At 47.2% G+C, this 25,458-nt stretch overlaps 1 protein-coding gene across 1 annotated transcript in view; it reads left to right on the forward strand.

Annotated features, from left to right (window-relative positions):
• The first annotated feature begins 1,651 nt into the window (after nt 1-1,651).
• Nucleotides 1,652-25,458, forward strand: part of ESYT1 (extended synaptotagmin 1) — a 63,873-nt gene continuing 40,066 nt past the window's right edge. The window contains exon 1 of the mRNA XM_084837012.1: nt 1,652-2,091. Coding sequence (XP_084693138.1) covers nt 1,741-2,091 — 351 coding nt within the window. The 5' untranslated portion in view covers nt 1,652-1,740. The remainder of the gene's footprint in view (nt 2,092-25,458) is intronic.

Here is a 25,458-nt window from a genome sequence, read left to right on the forward strand (position 1 = left end):
CCAATTTTCTTGAAAAGATCTCTAGTCTTTCCCATTCTGTTGTTTTCCTTGATTTCTTTGCATTGTTCATTTAAGAAGGCCTTCTTGTCTCTCCTTGCTATTCTCTGGAACTCTGCATTCAGTTGGATATATCTTCCCCTTTCTCCCTTGCTTTTCACTTCCCTTCTTTCCTCAGCTACTTGTAAAGCCTCATCAGACAGCCACTTTGCTTTCTTGCATTTCTTTTTCTTTGGGATGGATTTCGTTGCTGCCTCCTGAACAATGTTACGGACCTCTGTCCATAGTTCCTCAGGCACTCTGTCTATCAGGTCTAATCCCTGAAATCTATTCGTCACCTCCACTGTATATTCATCAGGGATATGATTTAGGTCATACCTGAATGGTTTAGTGGTTTTCCCTACGTTCTTCAATTTAAGCTATTTTGCAACAAGAAGCCCATGATCTGAGCCACAGTCAGCTCCAGGTCTTGTTTTGACTGACTGTATAGAGCTTCTCCATCTTTGGCTGCAAAGGACATAATCAATCTGATTTCGATATTGACCATCTGGTGATGTCCATGTGTAGAGTCGTCTCTTGTGCTGTTGGAAAAGAGTGTTTGCTATGATCAGCGTGTTCTCTTGGCAAAACTCTATTAGCCTTTGTCCTGCTTCATTTTGTACACCAAGGCCATGCTTGCCTGTTATCCCGGTGATTTCTTGACTTCCTACTTTAGCATTCCAATCCCCTATGATGAAGAGGACATCTTTTTTGGGTGTTAGTTCTAGAAGGTGTTGTAGGTCTTCATAGAACTGATCAACCTCAGCTTCTATGAGTCCCCTGGACTGCAAGGAGGTCAAATCAGTCCATCCTAAAGGAAATCAACCCGGACTGGTCATTGGAAGGACAGATACTGAAGCTGAAGCTCAAATATTTTGGCCATCTAATGCGAAGAGAAAACTCCCTGGAAAAGACCCTGATGCTGGGAAAGACTGAAGGCAAGAGGAGAAGGGGACGGCAGAGGATGAGACGGCTAGATAGCATCACCTCACCGATGCAATGAATATGGACTTGAGCACACTCTGGGAGAGAGCGGAGGACAGGAAGGCCTGGTGTGCTGTGGTCCATGGGGTCACGAAGAGTCGGACACGACTGGACGACTGAACAACAAATTAATAATACTAATCACCACAATTGTTGCAAACCGCCCAAAAGGCTTCAGCTTTGGGGCGGTATAGAAAGAAACCGACCGACCGACCGACCCACAGAGCTCCACTCAAAAGATCCCCTGAGGCTACGAGCGCAGAAGCGTTGCAAAAGTGCCCCGCCCCTCCCTCAAGAGCCAGCTGACCCGTCAAAGAACGAGGAGAGTTATTTGCCTGCGGTGGTCCGCCCATCCGGATCGCTCCAAGTTGGAACCAACAGGAGAAGAAAAAAGAGAGGCAGGGCTTTAGCCGTTGCTTAGTTTCATTGTCCCGGTAGGGCAGCTGCCCAATCAGAACGCGAGGGGCGCAGCTTCGCTGTCCTTCCGGCTCCTCCTCCTTGGATCTCGTCCAATCCAAGGATGCGGAGAGCGCGGCTTGCCTCGCCGTTAGCTCCGCCCTTGCAACCCCCTCCTCCAATCAGCGGCTGGGTAGAGACGTGGTTTCAATCGCGCCGCGCCTCCTCGGTCCATGACCGCAACAGCCGCGCGAGGTCGGAGTCGCTGGCTTCGCCGCAGTGTGCGAGGCTCGGGGGCTGTGGTTGTCCGGTCGGCCCGCCGCCATGGAGCAGGGCCCGGAGCAGGGAGCTGCGGCGCCGCCGCCGGATCCGGGCCCGCAGGCGCCCTCCGGCTCGCGTTTGCCGGGGGGCATCGGGTCTGCGGAAGCCCTGGCGGCGCTGGGCGCGATCGGGCGGCGCTTGCTGTGGTTGCTGCCCGTGTACCTGGCGGGTCGGGCGGGGCTCAGCCTGGGCTTCGTGGTGGCCGGCGTGGCTCTTTACATGGGCTGGCGGGGCCGGCGGATGGGCAAGGAGCGATCGCTGCGGGCGGCAGGGTTGCTCCTGGGCGACGGAGAGACGGCCGTGAGCGCCACGAGTCTGGGCCGAAGCCTGGGTCAGAGCGAGCTGCCCGCCTGGGTAAGAGCGACTCGCCCCTTCCCTTCCCGGTTTTAGTGAGGTGTAAGCGCAGAATGGCCCTGTGTAGCAGGATGCGCCTTTCCCACGATCCCTTTAGTTCCTGCCTGGGTTGTGTGTGCAGCTAACTAAGACGACTTTCGGACACCGAGGTTTGAACCGTCGTCGCATGCACACGCTCGACCCCTCTTACTCTGGATGCGATCTTCGTGAATGACTCCCCGTTCCTGGTTTCGCATGCATGGCTGGCTGGCTGCTTACTTGGATTTCAGCGTTCTCCTGCTGCAAATACTTCCTTGAAAGAGAGATGTTTGTCCAGTCTATGTAACCCAGCTAGGCTGAGGGTGGTGATCCAATGCAGCCATAGGAACAAGCCCATGAAAGTTACTTATCCACTAAAAAACATGGATAGTATCCAGAGTTAGTCCTATGTAGAGCAGACCCATTAAAATGAATGAGACTTAAGCTAGTCATGACCAATTTAAATCCAGTTCAGTTCAATGGGTCAACTCTGTGAAGGACTAACATTGGATAATGCCGCTCGTTTGTTTTCCTGCCTGTCCACAAATGCATATGTTGGGTTTTTTGTGGCCAAAATCATAATTAAAATCTGACTTCCTAAAGCTTCCCTGCTGGACCACTTGGAGGCTATTTATTTAATAGATTCCTGCCTCACCATTCTTCCATCTTGGGACTCAAGGCGGCATCCGTGGGATTCTCAGATGGTCTCAGAACCAGACTGTTTTGGAGCTGCATTATGTGCCCTCAGACTGCCCCGAGACCTTCCTTGCTTACCACAGGGGATCAGGCAAGTGTCTGTTAACCTCAGTGAAGTGATCTTGAGTATACACTGGGGTCGGCAACCTGGTTCCCTCCAGATGTTTTGTACTTTCGCTCCCATCAGTCCCAGTCAGCATGGTCAGAGATTTTTGGAGTTGTAGTCCAGATCATCTGGAGGAAACCAGGTTGCCTACCCTTGGGATGTACCATTGCACTCCTTCCTTTTGACTCTAACTCCATTAGTTCCTGCCTGCCCCCTCATTCTGTCTGTGGATGAACCTCCTTGCTTCTTCTAGCTTCCCAGGTTTTTGCTTCCCCTTTCCTTCTTTATTTGCAGAGTACCAAGGCAAGCCATTAGCCTCAGGCCACACCCCAAATGGAATAATACTGGCTTTCCTTGCAGAGTTATTTGTAAGGATTACAGCAGGATAATGCATGTAAAGTGCTCTGAACAATATGTATTGCTAGCTATAATTATGCTGTAGTAAGGCCCTTTGGCCTTAAACCCTGACTTCTTCCTCTGGTATCCCTCCAGCTGTTTGGTCTAGAAGGGAGTTTGGCACCATCATTCTGTAATTTTCTATGCTTTACATAAAGGGGCAAATGAAATTACACTGGGGGTCCGGGGAAGAAAGGAAGAAGCTTGCACCATATTGCTAATGGCTGCGGCTTGGGGAAAGAGGTCCATGCACAGCTGCTTGCAGAGCAGTTGCTGCGTTTTAGTATCCCCCTGTGACTTGCAAGTGTTAATATCCTCATGGTATATTTTCCTCCCTTTCATCTCTGATGCTCTCCTCTTGAATGCATAACATTTAATCCATCATTTGATACCATATTTCCATATTTTGTCCTCCCAACAACTTCCTTCTGGGACCATATATCCCTTGAGGGAATCCCATTAGGTTTTCCAGCTTTGTCTTCCACCCTTTTTCTCTCTGCAGTGACTTCTTAGCATGTATAGATACCCTTCCTGGAGAATGTGTGCTCTTTCCTATCCTTCCACCCAAACACCCCATCCTTCCACCAGCAGCTTTCATAAAAAAAATCTTGGCATCATCCCTGTTCCTTACTAGGGAAGAGTTAAACAAGCGACCCCCTAAGGGACAAGAATATCTGGATTGGAAAGGAGGAAAACAGTAGGCATATAGCTTTTTGCCAGAATCTCCTTGCATCTGTTATTAGCTGTATCCTTAAAAGGAGAAATGCATCTCTCTACACCTTTCAGTCACCTTAGCTAGCATTGATTTGGGTGTGATAAAGTAACATTAGACCAATCTCCATTTCTGTGGCCCAAAAGCAAAATGCTACAGGGCAGCAGAAGAAGGCCAAGCAAACTATTAATTAACCTATGTGCCAAAAAGGACCATCCCTTTGTTTTCTAATGGAGCTCCATGTTTTAAGCCTTTCACTGAGTGTAACTCTTTGCAGGTTTGAGCACTGACATGTTGCCAGTGGATATGCAAAGAGCCCGAGTATTTGGATGCTGAGAATAGTAGTATCATTCAGCTCTGTAGCTGGGCTTGTAGCATCCTCATTTAGGATGAGCTCCATGGCCTGGAGATAACCGCACAAACAGAACCCCATTAGTGTAACAGGACATCCCTGTCCTCTACTCCCCATGTGTGGCCCCCAAATCTGCTCCGGAAGGTCCCCCGGTCCTCCAGAGCAGATTTGGGGGCATGGGGGACTGCAGAGGGGAGGAGAAGTCCATTCTGCCAGCGGTTTCCCTTCTGCTGGCAGAATGACACCATTGGCTACAACCCTGTCATTTTCCATACGATAATTGCGGCTGTTACATGATAACCTGGGCATGCAAGACAGGTATTGCAGATAGTTCATGCGGAAAATAATTGTCTCCTCAGGCAATTAGCTGCCAAAGGGAGACAATGATGGAATGTGAAAGTTTACCTCTGTGGTGAAATGGAACATGTGAACTTGTTGTTGTTCAGTCGTTCAGTCGTGTCCGACTCTTCGTGACCCCATGGACCATAGCACGCCAGGCCTTCCTGTCCTGCGCTCTCTCCCGGAGCGTGCTCAAGTTCATATTCATTGCATCGGTGATGCTATCTAGCCATCTCATCCTCTGCCGTCCCCTTCTCCTTTTGCCTTCAGTCTTTCCCAGCATCAGGGTCTTTTCCAGGGAGTTTTCTCTTCGCATTAGGTGGCCAAAATATTGGAGCTTCACCTTCATTATCTGTCCTTCCAATGAGCACTCAGGGTTGATTTCCTTTAGGATGGACTGATTTGACCTCCTTGCAGTCCAGGGGACTCGTAGGAGTCTTCTCCAGCACCACAGTTCGAAAGCATCAATTCTTCGGCGCTCAGCCTTCCTTATAGTCCAGCTCTCACATCCATACATTACTACTGGGAAAACCATAGCTTTGATTAGACGGACCTTTGTCGGCAAGGTGATGTCTCTGCTTCTTACTATGCTGTCTAGGTTGGCCATAGCTTTCCTCCCAAGGAGCAAGCGTCTTTTAATTTCATGGCTACAGTCACCGTCTGCGGTGATCTTGGAGCCCAAGAAAGTAAGATCTGTCACTGCTTCCATTTCTTCCCCTTCTATATGCCAGGAAGTGATGGGGCCAGATGCCATGATCTGCGTGTTCTCTTGGCAAAACTCTATTAGCCTTTGTCCTGCTTCATTTTGTACACCAAGGCCATGCTTGCCTGTTATCCCGGTGATTTCTTGACTTCCTACTTTAGCATTCCAATCCCCTATGATGAAGAGGACATCTTTTTTGGGTGTTAGTTCTAGAAGGTGTTGTAGGTCTTCATAGAACTGATCAACCTCAGCTTCTATGAGTCCCCTGGACTGCAAGGAGGTCAAATCAGTCCATCCTAAAGGAAATCAACCCGGACTGGTCATTGGAAGGACAGATACTGAAGCTGAAGCTCAAATATTTTGGCCATCTAATGCGAAGAGAAAACTCCCTGGAAAAGACCCTGATGCTGGGAAAGACTGAAGGCAAGAGGAGAAGGGGACGGCAGAGGATGAGACACCAAGGCCATGCCTGCCTGTTATCCCGGTGATTTCTTGACTTCCTACTTTAGCATTCCAATCCCCTATGATGAAGAGGACGTCTTTTTTTGGTGTTAGTTCTAGAAGGTGTTGTAGGTCTTCATAGAACTGATCAACCTCAGCTTCTTCGGCCTCAGTGGTTGGGGCATAGACTTGAATTACTGTGATGTTGAATGGTTTGCCTTGGATTCATACTGAGATCATTCTATCATTTTTAAGATTGTACCCCAGTACTGCTTTTCCCACCCTTTTGTTGACTATGAGTGCTACTCCATTTCTTCTAAGGGATTCTTGCCCACAATAGTAGATATGATGGTCACCTGAATTAAATTCGCCCATGCCTGTCCATTTTAGTTCACTGATTCCCAAGATGTCGATGTTCAATCTTGCCATCTCATGTTTGACCACCTCCAGCTTACCTTGATTCATTGATCTGACATTCCAGGTTCCTAAACAATATTGTTCTTTACAGCATCGGATTTTCTTTTCACCACCAGACACATCCACAGCTGAGTGTCCTTTCGGCTTTGGCCCAGCCGCTTCACTCTTTCTGGCGCTACTTGGAAATACCCTCTGCTCTTCCCCAGTAGCATATTGGACACCTTCCGACCTGAGGGGCTCATCTTCCAGCGTCATCTCTTTTAGCCTTGTGATACGTTCCATGGGGTTTTCTTGGCAAGACTACTGGAGTGGGTTGCCATTTCCTTCTCCAGTGGACCACATTTTGTCAGAACTCTCTGCCATGACCTGTCCGTCTTGGGTGGCCCTGCACGGCATAGCTTATGGCTTCACTGAGTTACGCAAGCCCCTTCGCCACAACAAGGCAGTGATCCATGAAGGGGACATGTGAACTTGCCCTTGGTTAAATGTAGCCTGAGACTTGTGTGCAAACTGCAAGCTCTGCATTGCTCCAGGAGGTACAATCTTGGTGATTCTGAGGATCACACATTGCTGGTCTCGCTGCCCAATTTAGCACTAATATGGCTGAAGTGCATACTGGCTTGTCCTAAATGCATTTTTTTAGTTGCACTGGAGCAGGAATTACACAGCGCATTGAATGTATAACTGCCACTGAAAACAGCAACCACATGTTTAATTCCAAGTTCCCTCTCTGTACTATCTAGGACAGCTTTTTGATGTCCTAAACTTCAGGGCATTTGTGGTTTCCCATCCCCATCAACAGATGGCCATGATGTGGGATAGGAAATGCACTGATAAGTTGCCCTGAATCTTAGAGCTGGAAGGTAGAATTAAATACGTTGCTGCTGTTTTTGCTGCACCCACCCATTTAATGTTAACTTATGGCTTGAATATCCCTAATTGGATGTTATCTAATAGTCAAGTGTTTAATACAGCCTTCCCCAACCTTGTGCTTTCCAGATGTGTTAGACTACAACTGCCACCATCGCCAACCAGGTTGGTCATTAGCCATGCTGGCTGGGGATTATGAGAGTAGTAGCTGAAAACATCTGGAGGGTGCCAGGTTGGTTAAGATTGGCCTAACAGATCTCTCATGCTTCTCATTGCTGGTCAGCTAGCTGGTCCTTTGTCTCTGTCTGGTTTCCCATGTTGCAGCTTAACTTGAAAAACAAAATCCTCTCCAGGATGTTTTGGTTGATCAGCTTCCAACGGTCTGATCTTATGTTTAGTCCAAGCTCCTGATAATCTACATTTCCTTCTTATGTGACAGGTGGAGTAAAATAAGATAAAGGAGGTTATGACTGGAGATACTGTTGTATGCTTAGATCTGTTGTGACCAGGGCTCTCGCCTCTTTCTCTCCCGCTTCCCCTGTCCCAGTGTCTTGTGGCTGATGAAAAATATAGAGGGTAAAATCCGACATAAGGCCTACTTGGAGTAGACCCATTGAAAATAATGGGATTTCAGTGGACCTACTCTAAGTAGGACTTGTGTTGGATTTTACCCAGAAATGGCCTTGCTGTTAGGGCCCTGCATGAGGTAGTGCTCTTACAAGGGGCCTGCAGCACTCCTGCTGCAGCAGCACATAGGGAAGTGTAATCTTTCGCCGCACAGCCTGGCGTCATGCGTGTAGCTCTGTTGCTTAGCAGCAACAGAGGACCTTATTCTGTAGGGATGTAAAGGGCTGCAGCAGCTGTGGGATGTAAGCAAGCACTTCTTGGTCCAAAGTCTAGGACCTTATAGCAGCTTGTTGACTCAAGCACATAAACATGTGGGGAGGAGGTAACTCACAGTTCTTCTTAACAGAGGCTGGTATGGTTATGGGCACAACTGTGGGGTGTTTTGTTCTTGGAAATCCCCCTCTCTGCCAAGGCAATCTGAATTTCATGTCAAGAAAAACTAAAATCCGCGAGGTGTACAAATTATGTACTTTATGTAGTTTTGCCTCTGTTGGGGCCAAAACAGACATTGGGCCAGTTCGCATGTAACAACAGTCCATGGATTAAACAAGAGAGAGAGGGGAGAGAACAGCAGCCACGTCTGCTTTTAGTCAACAACCTGTGATCAGCCAGGTCATAGGAACACTGGATTGTTTAGGGGCTCAACAACCCAGTGGTTAACCTGTGGTTCGTTACAGGGTTAACCGCTGGATTGTTTAGCCCCCTAAACATTCCATTGGTCTGGGTTTGCCTGTCACACTCAACAATCTACAAATGGGCCGGTCATAGGTTGTTGGGTAAAAGTGGAACTGGCGGGTATACGGGAGGCAGCATGCTCCCTCCTGTTCATCTCCGCCAGCCCATGGGTTGTTTAAAACATGGGCTGTTATGTGCGAACCAGGTCATGACTTTAAATCTGTAACTAATGGCTACATAGTTTTCATTTTTACTCTAGAGTAGGTGTAGGGCCCTCAATCCAGATCTTAAAAGCTCCCCCTACCTCCCACGCTAGGGTCCAGATCTGGATTGGGCCCCTGCACCTGCTCTAGAGTCAAAATGGCAGGGGGGGGAGACATAGCTGCTAGATATAGATTTAAAATAATGATAGTTTTGGCCCTTAGTCATACGGAAAGACAAGGAGTTCCAAAGCCTGGTCATTCTGGATGTAAAGATTTCACCAGACATTGCCTATGTATTTTAAACTACATAGCCATAAGGAATAAAAACGTGATTTTTTTTTTTTTTTAAAGAAAGACATCTGAGATTCTCAAGTTGTTAGATGCAGGACAGATAACATTCTCCCCCTTTTTAAAATGCTTGCTTGGATTTGTGGAATATTTGGAGCCCTGGAAATGAGGAGGTTGCTCTATTGGAGCATGACAACCCCAAGGGCTAAAAAGGACAGGCAACGTGGAGCTGCTGACTCTGAAACTGTTAAGACCACAATGCCTTGGTGGATATATATTGATATCTTGCTGAGGGTGCAGTACACTAAAGGGATGGAATAGATCTATCCATTTTGATGGTGGCTTTCAGTAGGAAGAAACGCCATGTGCCAAGTACCTTGAAAGATTTTGCCCTTGAAATGGGTTTTATAATGAAACTGTCAGTGTGCTCCTATTGCTTAAGCCCTCCTGTTTCAGTTTGTCAGATAATAAGAAAAAAATGCTCAAACTAAGACAGTGGTAATGGCAAGAGAGCTATCAGACAGTATCAGTGAGTACAGAGGATCTAAACTTGTTACAGTTAACACCACTGGAGGCAAAACCTCAATGTGGCATGCAAATCAAGATTGAGATGGTATGCCATGCAATAATTTAAATACAGTGGTTGTTGTTTTAAAATCGTGACTCTGTGATCTAATCTGCTTAACCCAGGCAAAGATGAAACAAAGGGTCCAACCCCACCCCCTTAAAACAAACTCTGCACAAATATTTGCAAAAAAGGGCAGATCAGTTTTTGTCTGAGTTTTTAGAAGAAAGGAAAAAGTCTTTAGACAGTTGGCTGTAAGTGTGAAGACCGATGCCATTCGCACGCACACTCAACTGTGGAAAATAAACGATTAATTGCTTGCCATAAATGGAGAGTTTTGCTTTTGCTCGTCGCTGCACTGATGACATCGGATTCCTAAGTTTGGACGCAGATTCCCAGAACTGCTACACTTGGCTAGCTTTCTTCTTTAAGGCCTTTAAGTTGCAGTTCGAACATTTGGAATCTTCAAACCACTTATGCTAAGTTTTACTCCCAGAAGTAAGTGACTTGATTTTAGTTTAACTGTCTTTAGGAACATAGAAAGCTGCTTTATACTGAGTCAAACTGTTGTTTCATCCAGTCCAGTATTATCTGCTGTGACCTGCTTTCCAGGGTCTCTGGGAAAAATAGGTCATTCCCATTGCCATTTACTTGATCCTTTTAGGTAGAGATGCCAGAGATTGAACTTGGGGCTTTCTGACTGCAAAGCAGGTGCTCTGCCACTGAGTGTGGTTTATTTATTTTATTTTTTACATTTATATCCCACCTTTTTTCCTCCTTAAGGAACCCAAGGCGACATACATAATCCTCCTCCTCTCCATTTTATCCTCACAACAACAACTTTGTGAGGTAGGCTGGGCTAAGAGTCTGGGACTGGCCCAAAGTCACCCAGTGAGCTTCCATGACTGAGTCGGGACTAGAACCCAGATTTCCTGACTCCCAGCCCAACACTCTAGCCACTATACCACACTGGCTCTCCTCCTTTAGCATAATGGTGTTGTGCAGCCCAACCTGTTTTCTTGGAAGTAAGTTCCACTGATTTCGGTGGGATTCACTTCCATCTAAGGTATGCACAGGATTGAAGCTTGACACCCATTTCTCAAACTTGATTAAAACATGCTTGGTTTCTAATTTGACTCAACTCCCCCCCCCCAAACCCTCACTGGGTCTGATCCCTAGATCCCCCTCTGTTGCTGGTTCTCTGTTCGCATAACTCTTATACCGTCTCTTGTGTTGTTCAATTTCTACTTGGCTATCTCCTTCTTCCCCTGCCCAACAAACTGCTACATTCCTCTGGCTCGTACACCCCCTTCCTCTTTGAGATGCTGCAACCTGAGTTCACTGAACCAGGAGTAGCTAGGGTGGCAGCGACTTGTGGCTCTCCCCTCTCTCCTGCAATGATCCTATTGGAGTTGTATGCATGTGAGAAATCCTGGACCTCCATTAGTATGCCTCTTACTGAAAAGATGTGCAAAATGGCTTGTGCATTTTTAGGCTGATGACCTTTAGCCTTCTCTCTGCAATGTTTTTTGGAGAGGAAGGAGAGATGATAGGGTCACATTTGAACCTTTGCAGTAAAAAGGAAGTAGTCAAGTCACCTAGAATTCTGAGTATTTAAACCAGAGAGTAAGACGTTGGTACATTTTACTAGTGAGTGGGGTGGGGAGAGCTGGTTTTGCAAAATAAGACAGGCAGGACAATGAGCTGCTACTGCAGCAGCCATACACAGAGTTCTCTGCGTTAACAGTCTTATCCAGAGAGGCAGCAAGCCTCTCTGCAGAGGTGACAGCATCCTTTCTCTGATGTACCTTCCTTCTGAGCTGGGATTAGCACAATCTGTCCAAAATGACCCACTTAGCTGGATTTTTGGACCTACATCTCCCCAGTCCAGGACAAAGCCACTAGGCTATGTGCTACTGCACATAACTGCAGAATCTGAAGAGCGGTAAGCCCTAAACCATGTGCCATGCTTTATCTGCTAGCGTGTCATGACAAAGCAGTGTTACTGCAAGTGTTGAAGACTCCTGAGAGCCCAAAGCGCCCACCTACAGCAGAGAGTGCCTGTTGTGCGTCTCCATGATTCACTGCTCTGGACCAGGGCAGCCCATCCAAATAGGCAAACTAGATGGTCACCTAGGGCGCCAAGTTAAGTGGGGCGCCAAATTCCAGGGGAAAAATACATTAAAATACAAATAAAAATAATGAAGATGTCATTATTTCAATTCCCGTGCATGTACAGAGGGAATGTGACCAAGGCTGTGGAAGTGAGCAAGGGACTGACTGGAGATGGTGGCACTAAGTCAGGCTGCCTTTCGGACTCTTGTCCTCCCTCAGGTGACCTGGGATATCCTCCTCCTCTGCTGCTGCTCCCAGTTGGAGGCAGGGAGTGCGAGCCCCCCTGCCCCGAGCAGCCACTTCCTTTGCCCTCAGTGGGGTGAGTCTAGAATATCTAAAACATGTATTAAGAATGTCCCCGAAATGTATTAGCTCATAACCTTTTTATGTGCTTGTCTGCCCACATATACTTATATTAATCAGGTTTTTTGTGTGCGGCACAGAACTGTCAAAAGGCAGGTCAGGGAATAGGGATTCAACCTATGCTGGGTGGAGCTACATTCCCCCTGAAGACTCAGGCTTGCATTTCAGGTGTTCTCCTGGATTTAGCCCTGAACCTGGATGTCCAGGTTTTGGTGGTGGCCTGGAGTATGCTTGTGCAGCTGAGGCTAGTACACCAACTGTGCCCATTCCTAGAGATGTCTGGTCTGTCCATGGTCACACATGCCTTGGTTACATCCCATTTGGACCACTGTAACATGCTCTACGTGGGGCTGCCTTTGAAAACCGTTTGGGAACTTCAGCTGTCCAGAATGCTGTGGCCAAACTGCTGACTGGGGCTAATTACAGGGAGCACGCGACTCCCTTGTTACAACAGCTTCACTGGCTACAGGTCTGTTTCCAAGCAGAATTCGGAATGCTGGTTATGACCTATAAAGCCCTACACAGTTTAGGACCAGGCACCTGAAAGACCACCTTCTCCCATATGAGACTGCCCGGGTCTAAGATCTTTGGGAGAGGCCCTTCTCTGCTATCACCTTCAGATATGTGTTTCATGGCGACCCAAGAGAGGGTCTTTTCGGCAGCCGCTTCCAGGCTATGGAACTCCCTGAAGAAGGCGGCTAGGTTTGCTCCCCCTCTGCTCTCCTTCCGCCAGCAGGCAAAGATCTTTTTATTCCAGCAGGCCTTCGCCGTGCAAGCAGGTCTATTGGGTTGGATTCTGTTTTTATTCTGTTGTTGTGTTTTTAATTGAGTTTTAATGTATTTGTTTTATTATTTTAATCAAATTTTATTTATGGCTGTAAGCTGCCTTGAGTGCCTTGGTAGAAAGGTGGGGTGCAAATCAAGAAATAAGAGAAAGAATGAAAGCGTCGGAAAGGACAACGGGGCCAGATTTCTGGGCCAGATTACCCAGAGGCTATTCTCGCCACAGGTAACCAAACATGTGGCTGTTATCAAGTGTGCTATCTGGCGAGGGTGGCAATTTAGATCCAATTAGGTGTCTGCAAGTTAATCCAAAATCTCTGCAGTGTAAAGGCCTCAAAGTATAGGAAAAAAGGGGCCCTTAGCCTGGCTCTGTGTGCCGCAGTCTTTTTTGGCAGGCTTAACAGCAGTGGTATTTGGGGAATGCTTTTGCCTGACTCACCACTTACTACCCACTCTGTTTTCTCTTGTATAGGAAATGCTGTTGCTTCTGTTCATTTTGCAGCCACACAGTTAAGATCTGTGGGTGTAATACGCGGGGCATGGAGTAAAAGGGAGCTTCTAAATATAAGCTAGTCTGGTATCTTCCCAGTGTTTTAAACATATTTTGAGCTAAGGACTTCAGGTTGTGGCTGACCTTAAAAAAAAAAAAGAGAGAGAAAAAAATTATGTCCATGTTAGTGTGAGCTGGGCTTACTGGGACTAGTATACTGTTAGATGAAACATATGAAAATGTTGTACTCGCATCCTGTTGTATAGAATCAGATCTTGGCATTGTTTGACTTATGATGATGCCTACCACATTCTAGGGTTTCATTGTGCCATGTGCTACACAAAGGGCTTGGTGCAGTCTCCAAAAGGCTTCCAGTTAAAATAGGGGCTTCCGTTGCCTGGGTAATGTGTTTCAGGGCATCTGCGACCCATGTAGGTTTAATTATTTGTGTATTTAATGTATACCGTGGCTTATGAAATAGCTCAAGGTGGCTTACAAACTGTAATGTGCTCCATTATGCAAACATTAATTAAATAATGTGACACAGACCTTGAGAATTCAGGGTAAAAGATCCAATAATACGATCCGCTGAAGCACTGCTACAATAAGGCATGCTAAATGCCTTCCTAAAAAAAAAAGCATTTTGCATGGCTTTATGAGTGATCACTGGATTGGCCTGAAGCAGGCCTGAGTAGTGCTTTTACACAATGTTGTTGGGATCACAACTTACCTGTGGGTCAAACTAAACTACACATTACTAAAAAGGCGTAGCTAGCTGCTACATCTTTATGTTTTTACAGTTGGGGGAGGGGTATCAGGTTTTTTTCTGGGGACCCTCCTGTGTGAGGATGTAAGGCTTAATGTTTTCTTCACCAGCTGTGATTTGCTGATAATAGCCCCCCCCCCCCCGCCAGCTTTTTTTTCCAAACCCCATAGCTACATGCGGGGCAATTATCAGTAAAATGGTGGCTGGGGAGGTAAGGGTTTAACCTACCTGTATGAGGTTCCCAATAAAAATTGGACTCCCAACTGTAAAAAGATTAAATTAAGACATAGCTGCAAGCTACACCTCTTAAATAACATGTAGTATGACCCTACTGCTTCCACAGGTCTGGAAGTAATTAAATTGTGAGTAGGTCAGGGCCCTTTGGGTAGGCCGTGTGCTTCATTGACACATTTGCTTCATTGGCACATTTGTGTACGTGTGAGGGGTGGTGGGATGTGTGTGTGTTTTTGTACTTATTGATTAGGTCAGGAAGGCTACACATCCTTAGGAATGTGCACGCAAGTTTGCATTTCTCCTTTTTTCCTAGTTCAGTTGGGTTTAGCCAGTTCAGGGCTGGCTCAAGACATTTGCCACCTAAGGTGGATCAGCAAATGCCGTGACTGCCCCTGTCTGTGGAGCACTGGCCTGCTGGCTTCCTCCAGTTTTTGCTGTGACAGTGCAGTCGCTCCCAAAAGCATTCTCAGGCCATCTTGCCCCACAGTGTTGCACTCTGAGGAAGGACCCCACCTCTTAATGTAGAGTCCTCCCTCAGAACAAGGCACTGGGGTGACGACGGGGAGAAATGGCCCCAGAGAACCCTAGGAGTACCACTAGGAGCTTTGCTGAAGAAGCAAAAATACTGTTTAAGCTTCAAAGAGTATTTTTGCCACGGGCAAAGTGGTGGTAGGCCTCCGAGGCAGTAGCCAGCAGCAGCCTCAGGCACTCTCAAGCTCTGCCCCGGCCTTTTCTCTCTTGAATAGGGTGGATGGCATGAGGCGGACAGTCCAGAGGGCCTGTATGCCCAGTGATGGATAGGATGGGGGGGCGGCAGCACAGCTTATAGAAGGGCTGGTCTTGAATCAGGGCATTATATTGCCTCTGTGTAAGGAAGGCCCAGTGCCCACTTCTGAGGAGGTCAATGGCATCAGAGAAGGAGCAGGAGGGATGGCTTAACACCCCCCCCCCCGCAAGTCCCCCTTCTCATTAAACTCTTCTCCCACACACAGCAGTTTTTACCCTGCCAGCGCTCTGGATCTTGGGGATAAAAGCATCTGGGTGGGGAGGGAGTGACAGGGGATGGGTTAAGGACCCCCATTGCTTCTTCAATACAAGTTGCCCCTAGGAGGGACCTTTCCAGGAAGAAAGAACCATAGGGGCTTTGTTGCACAGGGCTGCAGTGTAACATGTTCACTTCTCTGTGTCTCTCTTTTCATTGATGGATTGGGGTAAATAGACTTAAGAAATCTGACTTACATCTTAAAAATGTAAGGAACTGAGGATGTCAGAGAAATGACCTTCCCCATGTTGGCTAGGACTGCTGGGAGCTATAATTCAAAACATCTGGAGGGCACCAGGTTGTTTGCTGTCTGCTTGTTGTTTGCTATTTTCTTGTTAGCTGTCCATCACGGGTTGGTCAAGTCATTTTGACTTCCTTGATCCGGGGCACCATGCAGTTTTAAAATTTCATGATCTCTACCACCACCACCTTTGAACAAAGCGCTGTGAGCAAGGCAGTTGCTTTCTGTCCGCTAATCTAATTCATCGGTTGGGTCCACTCATGCTGTATATCTGGTGCTTTAAATCGTTGGGGGTTGCGTCACAGCTGAAGCCTCCGAAAAAACAGATGCCTTCCTGCTACATCAGAGCAGTCGAGCATCTGCTGCTGTGATATTTGTGGTAGGGAGCGGCACAAGCATATGATGAGAGACCAAAAAATGCAGGCAGGGTTCCTTGCGTGGCTCCTATCATGTTGCATGCACCACCCTGGGACAGTGCGGGCGTGCTGGCCTTAAGTGATGCAGGCAGAGAGCTGAGAATGGAAGTTTGCTGGCCTGAATCCCAGCCAGGTTTGTTAACCTCTGAGGCCGTCTGTGCGTTCAGCTCATCTTCTTCTTTTAGAAAGGCAAACATTTCGAGAAGTTATTTAGTCCTGGAACAAGCTCAGCAGATTTGGAAGCGGATCTGCCCAGTGCTTTCTTTCTGTCTCTTTACCCACTTGAGGCAGAGCTAAAAGCCTTTGTAAACTGTCATCAAGTGCCCCGCAGTTACGCATTGAACTTCCATACATTTATGTTCGATTGGGTTATCCCCGCTGAACTGGTTGCCACATCTGGTGCGTAAGGTAATTATATTGGGTTGTATCCAGCCAGCTGTGCCTTCTGTTCACAGAAAGCCTTCTAATCCAATTGAGGTCTCTGCTAACAGAAGAGGGAGGCCATTTTTGCCAACTCTTCCTGCAGTAGACCCCGTGCCCCCTGAAAATCTTCTCTGGTTGTGAGACGCTACAGAACAGCACAGGGGGCCGAAGGGGGAACCGGTAAAAGTCGCCTCCCCACCCCTCTGCAACTCCATCAGCACAGGCTTATGCTCAGAAGCCCATGCACAATGCAACCCATCACTCTCATCAGAAAGTCTGGGACTGCTCTGTGGTGAATTTGGAAATGGTGCGGGGATAGAAGTTGATACATGTGAGTCTGGTCTTGGCCTCTGCTTATGACATACTACAGCATTGTTTTTTCAGGCTGTATTCTACGGAACCCTGTGATTTTTGGAAGCTTGTTGAGGGTTCCTCTGTGACAGAGGTGGGGAACTTGTGGCCTTCCAGATGTTGGTTGCACTGCAACTCCCATCACCCCTTGCCAGCACAGCTAATGGTGAGGGATGATGGGAGTTACACTCCATCAGTAGCTGGTTAAACACACGTTTCCCCCCTCTGTCACAGCTCCATGAGAAGATCAGTAATGAACAAACTTCCTTGAGAAATATCTTGCCTGCTGCTTCTGATCTTCCCCTGAAGTGTGCAGCTGGAGGTATGTATTGTAGGGCATGGACTCCATTCGCAACAGTTCAGTGGCCTGGCCCTGCCCCTGCCCCTGCCCCATCCTGCTTGCTTTTGCTGTGCCTGCGGGTTGCTTGGTTTCCTTTCTCGGGAACAGATGGCCCGTCCTCCATCTCTGTATCTCTGTGTGCTTTCAGCCTTAACCTCCTGTCGAATCAGAATCACATGTTAGTTAATCAGGTGCTCTGAAACAAGTGAAAACACCCCTCCCTTTATCTTGCTGGGCTCTGTGGTAACCACTTCCCATCTGAGCCGCTGAGAGCTCCCAGCAGAATTTTTCAAGGAGCATGTGAGGGTCAAGCAGGTTGGGCAAAGTAACTGGATCTATGGGTTCTGCTGTAGCCCTTGAAAGAAGTGGGATATGCAAGCTTGTGGACAGGGCTGGCATTAGGCATTGGCATTTTGGGGCAGCAGGCATGGGGCTGTGTCCCTGCAGAGGTCTTACTGTCAACCGCAGGAGCCCCATCTTCTCTGTCACTACCTGTTCATTTATTGCCTATAAGCAAGTGAGCAGTGAGAAGGAACAAACAGCAGCAGCAGCAGCCTCTACATTCTTGCCCCCTCCGGCGAGGGGGTGTTGCAGATTGGGTCCACGAGGATGAGGCAAGTGGCAGCAACAGTCCACAAGGATGGGGAGCAGCAACAGTAATGCAGTGGAGGTGGGCTACTCGAAGAGAGGCGGCCCCTAAAGGCATCTTGCACAAGCCATTTCCCCCCACCCCCCACCCCCCACCCCAGAGACTTGGAACTGACACAGCTTGTGTAAATATGGCTTTGAGGGATTTTTTTTTTAAATTTAGAAAAATGTAACCTTCCCAGTCAAATATTCCCTAGGATTGTCTTTTATGTTTTCCATAGTCGGTGGGCAGTTCAAAATGCATCTGCGCCTTAAAATGATTTTAATATATCTCTGCTCAGTGGCCACGAATTCTCCAAGGTAGTGACTGGAATCAGGTTCGTGTATTCTAACCTTGAAAATGATATAGCAGTTGAAATAAGGGGACATGTTAGGTTGTATCTATTGTTAATCTTTAGTAGACCCATTGAAATGAATGGGACTTAAGTTAGATGAACCTTGGATACAATCCATTGGGGGTGCAAGGCATATACATTCACATACTCCCCCCCATGCACACACTCTCCTTCTCTCAGCTTGATATAACCATCTACTTCCCTCTGGGCTGCTGCTTGCTCTTGATTCTTATCTGTGGTTTTCGTAACATGCTTAGGAGTTGGCCTTAATTCATAGATTACTGGCAGCAGCATTCCTTTTCATGCGGTCAAGAAGCAGAAGTCTTGTCCAGCCCTTGCCCCCCCCACACAAATCAGATGTTCTCATGTACAAAGTAAGCCAGACCTCCCCCCCCCAAAAAACCTGGTGCCCTCCAGACTCTTTGTTCTACAGTTCCCATATCCCCAGCCAGCATGATGGGAATTGTAGTCCCAAGGATCTGGAGGGCACCCAGTTAGGGAAGGCTGTTTAGTAGTCATTCTGCATTGGTGGCTGAGATCGCAGGCAGAGAATTGATAGAATTCTCTCCCCTTTTTCCAGGGGAAAGATGTGCATTCGCATTTGGGCTTCGGCATGGAGGGCCCACTTCATAATTAATGTCAACTGCCGGGGGGAGAGAGGGGGATGGTGGGACATGCTTGCTCTTTGCTGGCCTGTTGCTGCTGCAATATAGGAACCTGAGCATGGAGGTTGTTATCCTGAGGTAATAACCCCCTGCCTATGTGAACAAGGCATTTCAAGGTTGCTCAGCCACAGCCACCTGTTGACTTGTCGTCTTCAGTCACAGGTCGCTGTGTTTCTCTATGGTACTGTGAATTCTAAGCAGAGGAAAAAAGACCTGCTGTTTTACATGGAGTGAATTATACCAGAGCGCATTAGAAGTGTATCAAAAGCTTCTGATCTTCCCAGGGGCTGTCAATGCTCTTTCAACTCACTACGGTCTCTGATTTTGCCTCTTGAGCATGTAAACAAGTGTATGGGTATTGTTATCCCAGGATTAACTATGTGCATGGATTTATGGGTCCACTCACTTCAAAATAATTAAATATTCTACATGCGGCAGACACAAAGAATGCCCAATCCTGAGGAATGAGTTACAATCATGGTCCAGGATGCAGGTGTGGAATGAGGGTGTGAGGAAAATTGCCACAGAATAATTAAATTCTACCTGGGCAGGGCTTTGATTTCTAGGGGTGTTGCTTCCCCCACTGCTTATGGGAGAGCTGTATGATGAAAAAGCTCTTGGAATGTGCTTAGTTTAATATCTGTGTGCTGGGGATGGAGAACAGAAGGTTCCCTGGAATGCCCATCAGTGCCTCTCTTGCACAGTACCTAATAACTTTGTCTTGTGTTTATAATCTGGGGCTTGACATGAAAATCCAAAATATGGATAGGATACCCTGGGAAAATTCTCCTGCGCTCCTCTTGAAATGAATGGGGCTTATACCAGAGTGCCTCGTACTTTGGTCCTGTTCATTTCAGTAGAGTGTGTACAACAGAACATCTTGGCGAATTGTGCTCTAAGTGCCAGTCTGTTGCTGCAAAAGAGGCTCCTTTGCTCTCAAGGATCATTTGGGCAAATATTTGCAGCTCCTTCCATCCCACCCCTTGTATCTCCCTTTCCTGCTTTTATCAGTATTTTTTACAGATTCCTAAAAATAAATGTTTTGCAATCTTTACTAAAGGACCTCCGCCCTGTACTATTCTTTTCCCCCTTCCCTTGATCTTGTGCACATAATGCCTCTTTTGCAATCCCCTGCCCAGCCATATTTTCAACATTCTGTGCCCTCCCTCCTTATTCCTTCTAGGTTTTATACACCCTCTGCAAGCTCAGCTGTGTCGAAAAGTGGCACGTGTCTGGCCGCATGCAAATCTGGTGCAGTTTAAAAGCAAAACAGCAGGTGATTTCCCCTTCAGCAGCACCCCCCTCCCCCCATACACATCCAATAGAAAGAACAGGCCTGGTTATTATGGGAGGAGGATGTGAGTAAACCGGGTGAATAAAGCACCCAGCAGCAAATAGTGTGGTATTAAGAAATAAACATTAAGGGCTTGAACAGTGATGCAGACTTTGCCTTGGAGCTACAGATGCATCATCTGTCCTTGGTTGTCTGTCAGCAGCAGGGTGTTTAGCTCTCTTACAACAAGCAGTACTGTAAACAGCTTTTCTGTTCTTGGTGTCTGTGCCCCCTTTTTACTGTTTCCCTCAGAGGAGAGGAAGCGAAACAGCTGCTAAGAGAAGGCCTGTTCCGGCTTAGGGAGCCAGGACTGCTGGATCCACCCCGGCCTACATCTGTGGCTTTCTTCCATTCCTCTGTAGACATAGAGCCCTTTGTCTTGAGGATAAAGGAGTCTGTTGACTGCCGCTGCTCTGGATATTCCTCACATTGTTAGAGAGAACAAGCTAATCTCTGGAGTGGCTGTTGTATGCAGAGGAGCTGGTTTTCTGTGGAACTGGCCAGCCTGCACAGACATGAGAGCCTATTCTGCTGGATGGAGAAAAGCAGCTGCCTCTGATGGACAAAAGGGACAGCTTTTCTAAAACAGCACCACCCTCCTCACGTCACGCTAAACCATGGCTTAGCGCAGAGGTGTCGAATCTTTTTTGGCCTGGGGGCCAAATTCCAATTGGGGAATGTTCTTGGGGGCTGCATTCCGGTAGTGTGGGTGAGGTTAAGGGCGAGGCTGGGGCCAAGGACAGAAAAAGTGGGTATAATTCTTACCAATTTGGACATTTTCTTACCAAGCTTCCAAACCACAGCTCAGTTCTAAGCAAGGCTCCCTTGGTGCCATTTTTCTTGGTTGAAAAGCAGGGCACAAATCAAATAAATGCTCAGTGGTAAGAAACAGTGCACGCCTCAGTTCTTTGCTGCAGCTGTCGTGCCTGTGAAATACACACCTCACTTCACATCAGAAGAGCCCCGCTGGATCAGATTAAGGGTCCATCTAGTCCAGCATTCCGTTCACACAGTGGCCGGGCAGATGCCTGTGGGAAGCCCACAAATAGGCCACGAATGCAGCAGCACCCTGCTGGTTGTGTTCCCCAGCAGTGGGGATGCAAACACACGCTGCCTCTGATACTGGAGGTAATGCATAGCCATCATGACTAGTAGCCATTGATAGCCTTATCCTCCATGTTCTTTGGAACGGCCCTCTTGCCCAGGAAGCACAGCTTGGTTCTTTGTAGAGCACTGAAAGGTTAATTCCCTTTAAATGCCCTCTTATCTCTGATTGAAGATAACAGCAGGCGCTCGCAGGCCCGATGGGGAATCCTCAGGGGCCCTGTGCAGCCGATGGACCAGAGTTTCCCCATCCCCGTTTAGCAGGGTGTGCAGAGGCAGGAAGGAGTGACTGCAAACCTTGTGCTTGGGCGCTCTCCCCTTCTGTGCAGTCGGCCAAAGGGCTTTGGTAGCTTTTCCTCCCATTTCCCCTGAATCTCATCTTGTTGCATCATTCACACTAGGGATTGCGGTTTATAATGAGCTCTGGTTAGTTTCAGAACTTCTACCCATTGCTTCCGAAGCGGACTCGCTAAACTAACAGAGTTCGTTATAAACCACGATCCCTGATCTAGATGACACGACAAGCCAAGATTCAGGGAAAGCGGGGCAAAAGTTGCTGAAATGGCCCTGCTGGCCACGCGGGAGGAGGGGCATGGGCCTGAGGCTTGTGCTGGCTCCTTCCTGCTCAACTGTGCCTTAGTGGGTTTTGTGAACCAGCCTAAGGAGAAGAGGGCACATATGAAGCTGCCTCATGCAGAGTTATACCACTGGGCCATCTAGCCCAGTCCCGACTACTTTGACAAACAGTAGCTCTCCATGAAGGGGATCTCCAATGATCCCCTTCATGGATCACTGCCTTGTTGTGGTGAAGGGGCTTGCGTAACTCAGTGAAGCCATAAGCTATGCCGTGCAGGGCCACCCAAGACAGACAGGTCATGGCAGAGAATTCTGACAAAATGTGGTCCACTGGAGAAGGAAATGGCAACCCACTCCAGTATTCTTGCCAAGAAAACCCCATGGAACGTAACACAAGGCTAAAAGAGATGACACCGGAAGATGAGCCCCTCAGGTCGGAAGGTGTCCAATATACTACTGGGGAAGAGCAGAGGGTATTTCCAAGTAGCGCCAGAAAGAGTGAAGCGGCTGGGCCAAAGCCAAAAGGACACTCAGCTGTGGATGTGTCTGGTGGTGAAAAGAAAATCCAGTGCTGTAAAGAACAATATTGTTTAGGAACCTGGAATGTCAGATCAATGAATCAAGGTAAGCTGGAGGTGGTCAAACATGAGATGGCAAGATTGAACATCGACATCTTGGGAATCAGCAAACTAAAATGGACAGGCATGGGCGAATTTAATTCAGGTGACCATCATATCTACTATTGTGGGCAAGAATCCCTTAGAAGAAATGGCGTAGCACTCATAGTCAACAAAAGGGTGGGAAAAGCAGTACTGGGGTACAATCTTAAAAATGATAGAATGATCTCAGTATGAATCCAAGGCAAACCATTCAACATCACAGTAATTCAAGTCTATGCCCCAACCATTGATGCCGAAGAAGCTGAGGTTGATCATTTCTATGAAGACCTACAACACCTTCTAGAACTAACACCCAAAAAAGATGTCCTCTTCATCATAGGGGATTGGAATGCTAAAGTAGGAAGTCAAGAAATCACTGGGATAACAGGCAGGCATGGCCTTGGTGTACAAAATGAAGCAGGACAAAAGCTAATAGAGTTTTGCCAAGAGAACACGCTGATCATAGCAAACACTCTTTTCCAACAGCACAAGAGACGACTCTACACGTGGACATCACTAGATGGTCAATATCAATATCAGATTGATTATGTCCTTTGCAGCCAAAGATGGAGAAGCTCTATACAGTCAGTCAAAACAAGACCTGGAGCTGACTGTGGCTCAGATCATGAGCTTCTTGTTGCAAAATTTTGGCTTAAATTGAAGAACGTAGGGAAAACCACTAAACCATTCAGGTATGACCTAAATCATATCCCTTATGAATATACAGTGGAGGTGAGGAATAGATTTCAGGGATTAGACCTGATAGACAGAGTGCCTGAGGAACTATGGACGGAGGTCCATAACATTGTTCAGGAGGCAGCAACGAAATCCATCCCAAAGAAAAAGAAATGCAAGAAAGCCAAGTGGCTGTCTGATGAGGCTTTACAAGTAGCTGAGGAAAGAAGGGAAGCGAAAAGCAAGGGAGAAAGGGGAAGATATATCCAACTGAATGCAGAGTTCCAGAGAATAGCAAGGAGAGACAAGAAGGCCTTCTTAAATGAACAATGCAAAGAAATCGAGGAAAATAACAGAATGGGAAAGACTAGAGATCTTTTCAAGAAAATTGGTGATCTCAAGGGAACGTTTTGTGCAAAGACGGGCATGATAAAGGACAAAGAAGGCAGGGACCTAACAGATGCAGATGAGATTAAGAAGAGGTGGCAAGAATACACAGAAGACCTATACAGGAAAGATCTGAATGTCCCTGATAGCCATGATAGAGCGGTCACTGAACTTGAGCCGGACATCCTCGAGAGTGAAGTCAAGTGGGCCTTAGGAAGCATGACTAATAACAAAGCTAGCGGAGATGACAGTATTCTAGCTGAGCTATTTAAAATCCTAAAAGATGATGCTGTTAAAGTGCTGCATTCAATATGCCAACAAATTTGGCACACTCAACAATGGCCGCAAGACTGGAAAAGGTCAGTTTACATTCCAATTCCAAAGAAGGGCAACGCCAAAGAGTGTTCAAACTACTGCACAGTTGCGCTCATTTCACATGCCAGCAAAATCCTACAAGCTAGGCTTCAGCAGTATGCGAACTGAGAACTACCGGAAGTACAAGCTGGGTTTCGAAGAGGCAGAGGAACTAGAGATCAAATCGCCAACATTCGCTGCATCGTGGAGAAAGCAAGAGAATTCCTGAAAAACATCTATTTCTGCTTCATTGACTACGCTAAAGCCTTTGATTGTGTGGATCACAACATACTGTGGCAAATTCTTAAAGTGATGGGTGTACCAGACCACCTTACCTGTCTCCTGAGAAACCTGTACAAGTGTCAAGAAGCAACAGTAAGAACGAGACATGGAACAACTGAGTGGTTCAAAATTGGGAAAGGAATACGACAAGGCTGCATATTGTCACCCTGCTTATTTAACTTATATGCAGAGCACATCATGAGAAATGCTGGGTTGGATGAATCAGAGGTCGGAATTAAGATTGCTGGGAGAATTATCAGCAACCTCCGATATGCAGACGATACCACCCTAATGGCAGAAAGCGAAGAGGATCTCAAGAGCCTCTTGTTGAGGGTGAAAGAGGAGAGTGCAAAAGCTGGTTTGAAACTCAACATTCAAAAAACGAAGATCATGGCATCTGGCTCCATCACTTCCTGGCATATAGAAGGGGAAGAAATGGAAGCAGTGACAGATCTTACTTTCTTGGTCTCCAAGATCACCGCAGACGGTGACTGTAGCCATGAAATTAAAAGACGCTTGCTCCTTGGGAGGAAAACTATGGCAAACCTAGACAGCATAGTAAGAAGCAGAGACATCACCTTGCCGACAAAGGTCCGTCTAATCAAAGCTATGGTTTTCCCAGTAGTAATGTATGGCTGTGAGAGCTGGACTATAAGGAAGGCTGAGCGCCGAAGAATTGATGCTTTCGAACTGTGGTGCTGGAGAAGACTCTTACGAGTCCCCTGGACTGCAAGGAGGTCAAATCAGTCCATCCTAAAGGAAATCGACCCTGACTGCTCATTGGAAGGACAGATACTGAAGCTGAAGCTCAAATATTTTGGCCGCCTAATGCGAAGAGAAAACTCTCTGGAAAAGACCCTGATGCTGGGAAGGACTGAAGGCGAAAGGAGAAGGGGACGGCAGAGGATGAGATGGCTAGATAGCGTCACCGATGCAATGAATATGAACTTGAGCACGCTCCGGGAGAGAGCGCAGGACAGGAAGGCCTGGCATGCTATGGTCCATGGGGTCACGAAGAGTCGGACACGACTGAATGACTGAACAACAACAACAATAACAGATTCCAAAGATTTAGATCCTCCTTTTTGACTGGACTTCTCAAAGCAATTCACAGCGTTTATAAAATAGATACATTTTATGCAAGGGTGTTTCATGAAGCCACACTCCCTGAGGTCCTTATTGAAGTGGGGATGTGGGGAATTGAACTCAGGACCTTTCCCATTGAACCACAACCCCTCCTGTTTATGATCCCAAGGGAAACGCATGCATATGATTCCACACACACCCTCCCCAGTAATACCCGTTTCATCAACCTCTCAAGCTGCGTTTTAAAAAATTGAGTTCAGAAAGCAGTTCAGGATTTGGTATGAGCGCTAT

The sequence above is a fragment of the Heloderma suspectum genome, chromosome 2 (assembly GCF_057233095.1).
Source record: "Heloderma suspectum isolate Gila_16-S chromosome 2, 16-S_ref, whole genome shotgun sequence".
Lineage (NCBI taxonomy): Eukaryota > Metazoa > Chordata > Lepidosauria > Squamata > Helodermatidae > Heloderma > Heloderma suspectum.